Source organism: Blennius ocellaris (genome assembly GCF_963422515.1).
Source record: "Blennius ocellaris genome assembly, chromosome: 8".
NCBI classification, from domain to species: domain Eukaryota; kingdom Metazoa; phylum Chordata; class Actinopteri; order Blenniiformes; family Blenniidae; genus Blennius; species Blennius ocellaris.
Genome location: NC_137657.1, coordinates 27,317,881 through 27,322,880, shown reverse-complemented (window position 1 = coordinate 27,322,880; position 5,000 = coordinate 27,317,881). Strand labels below are relative to the sequence as shown.

The 5,000-nt window shown below is 42.6% G+C and overlaps 1 protein-coding gene across 1 annotated transcript in view; it reads right to left on the bottom strand.

Moving 5' to 3' along the window:
* vps13b (vacuolar protein sorting 13 homolog B) overlaps positions 1-5,000 on the bottom strand; it is a 328,731-nt gene that overhangs the window by 35,683 nt on the left and 288,048 nt on the right. Inside the window, 1 exon segment of the mRNA XM_080500575.1 lies at positions 1-191. This exon segment is cut by the window's left edge and continues 79 nt beyond it. Within this exon segment, the coding sequence (XP_080356701.1) occupies positions 1-191 (191 nt within the window).

The window sequence follows — 5,000 nt, the reverse complement described above, 5'->3', positions numbered from 1 at the left end:
GCCCTCACGCACAGCTCCGTCATCTCGGCGTCCTCCAGGACGTAGGAGGGCAGCTTGGCCCCGGCCCGCAGACAGTCGCAGAGCTCCTTGACCACGGTCTGTCCGTCCGGCCCCACGTAGTGCTGCACCACCCGGAGGTCGATGTCCTGGGTCAGGTAGCTGCACATCACCTGCCGCCCGCAGATTATCACCTGCGGGACAAAGGCCGCAATTGACAACCGGCCGCGATCAGAGAGTCAACAATCAAGAGTTCCGGTAGAAATTGTCCGCCGGATAATATCGTCAAACACTCGGTTAGATTTGATGCTGTAACTTGTGATGCTGCTATGTTTTGACAACCACACTACAGTGTGTTTAGTGACAATTTCAGCTGCAGTTACTGCAAATACATGTTGCTGCCTGGTGAAAAAAATGGTATATTTTCATATGAAAGGACAATAATTCTTTTTTTTTTAACACATTTGACGTCTTGTGCTTCACATGATCAATCACGTTCACTAACACAGTCACACATTAGATAGATAGATAGATAGATAGATAGATAGATAGATAGATAGATAGATAGATAGATAGATAGATAGATAGATAGATAGATAGATAGATAGATAGATAGATAGATAGATAGATAGATAGATAGATAGATAGATAGATAGATAGATAGATAGATAGATAGATAGATAGATAGATAGATAGATAGATAGATAGATAGATAGATAGATAGATAGATAGATAGATAGATAGATAGATAGATAGATAGATAGATAGATAGATAGACAGACAGACAATAACTTTAATCATCCCCGAAGGGAAATTGTTTTGTTGCAGCAATCTGGTACCTAGGAATGTTATAAAATACAATAGAATAGAATATAAAAGTAAAAAATAAAAATATAAAAATATCTGGGTAGGACCTAAAATATCTGGGTAGGACATAAAATATCTGGGTAGGACATACATTTAGTAAAACACAGAACGGAACATGGGCACCTAGAAATAACCATGAGTAATGATATCGAGGCTCTGACGGAGGTAGACGAGTTAAAAAGTCTTATTGCCGTGGGGAGGAACGACTTCCTGTAACGGGACTGCATGCAAATGTGTTCCCACACGCTTTAGCAACTTGCTCAAGGGCACATCAAGACCGACAGGACAAGAGTCGGGATGAAACCACCAACTCTGGGAGAAGACGACGAGCCCCTTTACCAACTGAGCCACTGCCGCTAAACATGAATGTTTTTTTTAAAGCTGTTACCTGTGATCAGGACACGATGTGACGTAAGAAGAATCGCTCTGCGTGAGTCTATCGGGGTTCGTGGTGGCGGAGGGATTAGCCGTCTTGCCTCACAGGGAAAAGATAATAGTTCAATTTTGGGTTTGAGGGCTTCCTGTGAGCATTTTGCACTAAACCTTGTGGTTTGGTGGTCACTTTAAAAACGGCCTGGGTGTGTTTGAATGGCGGATTGCCTTTTGCCCACTGTCAGCTGGGATTAGCCCCCCCCCAGCCTCTGCAACCTGTTGGGACAGTTTTCAACAGTTGTCTCGCTGGAGTAAACAGGACAGGTGGGAAAAACTAAACAGTGACGGTAGATACGCACTCATCAATAAAAGAGAAATGGCAGTTCTTGAGGTGCCAAACTTAAATGCAGGACTCCTGGGAACGCTTCCCACAACCACACACGTCACACACTCTGTGGTATATATCATTTTCTCAGCACTTCTCAACATTTTCCTGCGGCCTTGAGAGAGAAATTATTAAGTATTTACTATAAGACACCAATAACAGAGAGTTTTTCTCTGTGCCCCTGTGCTATCTCCTAGCCAGGTCATTGCAAATGATTATAAACTTGATTCAAAAAGCTTAATACGACTATTATTAACGATAATCATGATAATAACAGCCCCTGCGATGGACTGGCGACCCGTCCAGGGTGTGTCCTGCCCTCCACCACAGTTAGCTGGGATTGGCTCCAGCAACCCACGACCCTGCACAGGATTGAGCAGGATAGAGTTCAGATGGGTGGATTAAAGGTCCCATATTATACTAAATTGACTTTTCTGTCCTTTAAACATCATAAAAGTGCTATTTGGGGTTCATATACATCCCCAAAGTGCTCAACACTTTGATTTTTCTCTGTTCTAACTTGTGGGGGAGCTCAACACTTTGATCTTTCTCTCTTCCAACTGGTGGGGGAGCTCAACACTTTGATCTTTCTCTCTTCCAACTGGTGGGGGAGCTCAACACTTTGATCTTTCTCTCTTCCAACTGGTGGGGGAGCTCAACGCATTGATTGAATTTGATGATGCAGCACCAACTTGCTGATGCGGCACAGAGCTGGAGAAGCCCCGCCTCTAGGAAGATTGACATGCAGAGAAACCAAAACAAGACACGCCCACAAATGTGCCAAGGAGCGAGCGCAGCCTCTTCTCTGCTAGCTTCTACGCTATGCTGCTTCAAATTGAACGCTGCTGTTTGTGTATTCTTTTCCGCAAACACTGTGTTTGTTTGCGAGCGACACTTCACCAAAGAAGCTTCCAGAACTTCGGGTACTTTGAAACTGGACTTACTCAGAAGCTCATCTTGAAACCTGCTGCTATTCCCACAATAAGAGACGCTAACGAGGCGCCGAGATCTGTAAGTACGTTACTACAACTACGTGCGTGAGCTGCTGGCTACGTCACCGAGGGGGTGGGAGGAGGCGGGGGAGCTGAGAACCAGCCGTTTCATGAGAGGTGACGTCAACTCAATTCAACAAATCGCTCTAATTTCACAGGTTGTGAGTGTTGTATACTGTATCACCCACATTATTATCCCACATGAGCATAGGAGGGACTGTGAAACATGAAATATAGTGAAACATGGGTCCTTTAATAGCTGTGTGAACACCCCACGTGCACTTTGAAAAATACTAATCATAGCAGAATGCAAGAATTACAAAGACTCTGTTACTCGCATCTTTATAAATGTCACTTTTGGCCACTAATAGACTTTATTTTTACTTTTTGCTTTATATGGCTTTATTGCTGTCAACATAAAGATGACAGAGGGAGGGGACGGCCTGTCACAATCGGAGGGTGAACCCCCTCCGGCTCTCGAGCAAACATGAGCCGCCTTCCTCCGCCGTCCCACTCCGAGGCCTTTTTTCTTGTTCTAGATTGGATGCGACCGACGCTCCGACTCTTTCTGCTGGATCCAGTGGAAACAAGATGTAATCAAAGTTGAGGACAGATGGAGGGAGGAATGCGAGAAGCGGAGTCTGTTTTGTCTGGAGGATGAGAGGGAGACGTGTGTGACACTTGACACTGTTTACATAACAGAGTGTCCCGGCTATAATCTCATGGCATCTCTGCATTTTCAGGAACACGACGGCCCCTCTGCCGTAGCATTTGTGGAAAAAGAAAAAAAAAAAAAAAAAAAAATCAAACATGATTCATCCCCGCCCCTTGATGTGAAATAGCCCTGCTGCTTTTTGATTTCCTGTCATCCCCCTCTGTGGACTTTCGGGACACACTGCGTTCTTGGATGCTCCTATAGTTCATACCATTTTTGTTTTCGTGCCGTTAAACAGGAAGCAAACACTGACGAAAAAAAAAAGAATATGGTCTGTTCTTAGCCATGTAAATAGTAGGTTATAACATAGAAACGGAAATGAAGAATAAGAAGTTCTCATCGCCCAGATGAGTGCTGGGATGAAGGCCAGTTTCTCTGTGCCACATAGGATAGAACAGACGTTTTTTTTCTCTTTGAGGTCTGCACTGAGATGATCTGCAGGATCCTCACATTCTCCACTACGATGAAAACACTGGTCCACATTTATTGCTGTGGCACGGCTGCGCCACAAATCTGCAATTGTCAACTATAAAGTGTGCCACTAATGTGAGTCTCATGCCTGCAACTTGCCACAAATTCAATCTGGAGTTGGCAGTTCTATTCCCCATGTCTCCTTTTCATGCTTTCATTTAACAACAAAGGTTTGGTTGCAACGACTCTGCTTCAATCCCACGATGTCGTATATGCATGTTTAAACTGGAAGTCTATGAAAACGAAGAAAATCCGAAACCATAAGAAAATGGTACAAATCTTTTTTTTTTAAGCCAGATGTGATTCTTAAGAGACAGTACATGTAATACTTCATTTCAAGTGCAAAAGTAACCAAAGCAAATCACTTGTTTGACATATTTCAACCACATGATAAAAGCATTTAATTTGCTGGAAGTCAAGCCCAGAAGCAGAGTTTTGGTGCTGAAGAAGAGTCGCAGTTTCACACGATTCTTCTCGTTCGGCCGTATCGACTCGCGTGGAGATCACATAAAACATTTTCTGTCTGATGGTGGCGTATTATCCACTCTGATCGCAGTTATGAGAACACCCTGGACAGTGTGGGGTGACACTGTGACAGCGAATTCCACATTTCCTTTGCGCTTGAACATGCAAATGAGCTTAATCCTGTAATAACCTTGCAATTGATCAATTTTTTTCTCAAAGGGTGATCATTTCTCTTTAAGAACAGTGAAAGTTCAACTTCTTCTGTGGTGAGATCTTTAGACACATTCCCATAACAACAACATCATGTTCTCTTATATATATATATATATATATATACACACAGTGACCCTCGGGCCTTTTCTTTCTTCATTTTGTGCCTTCTGAATTTACAAAACATATTCTTTTTTTTAAAACAATCTCTGTGAACCAGTTGCTTTAGAGTTTTTTATTAATGGTTTCATTATTCGAACTGTGCTCCCCCCCCCCGTATGGTTTACCAGGTGCTCCATTGATCTTTTTTTTATTTCTGTGTCTTTTCCTGCTATACATATAGAAAAATACTACTTACTACTTACTACTAGTATTTTTTTAAGCAATATTAAATGTGTACAATTTGAGCCGTAAATGAAGATTTCTTAGTCCATTTATTTCTTGCCAAAACATGAAGCATCACAAGTGAAAACGGTTGCCATTTTTAAGCCGCTTGAGGTAAAAATGAAAAATTAAAAGGCCTTCA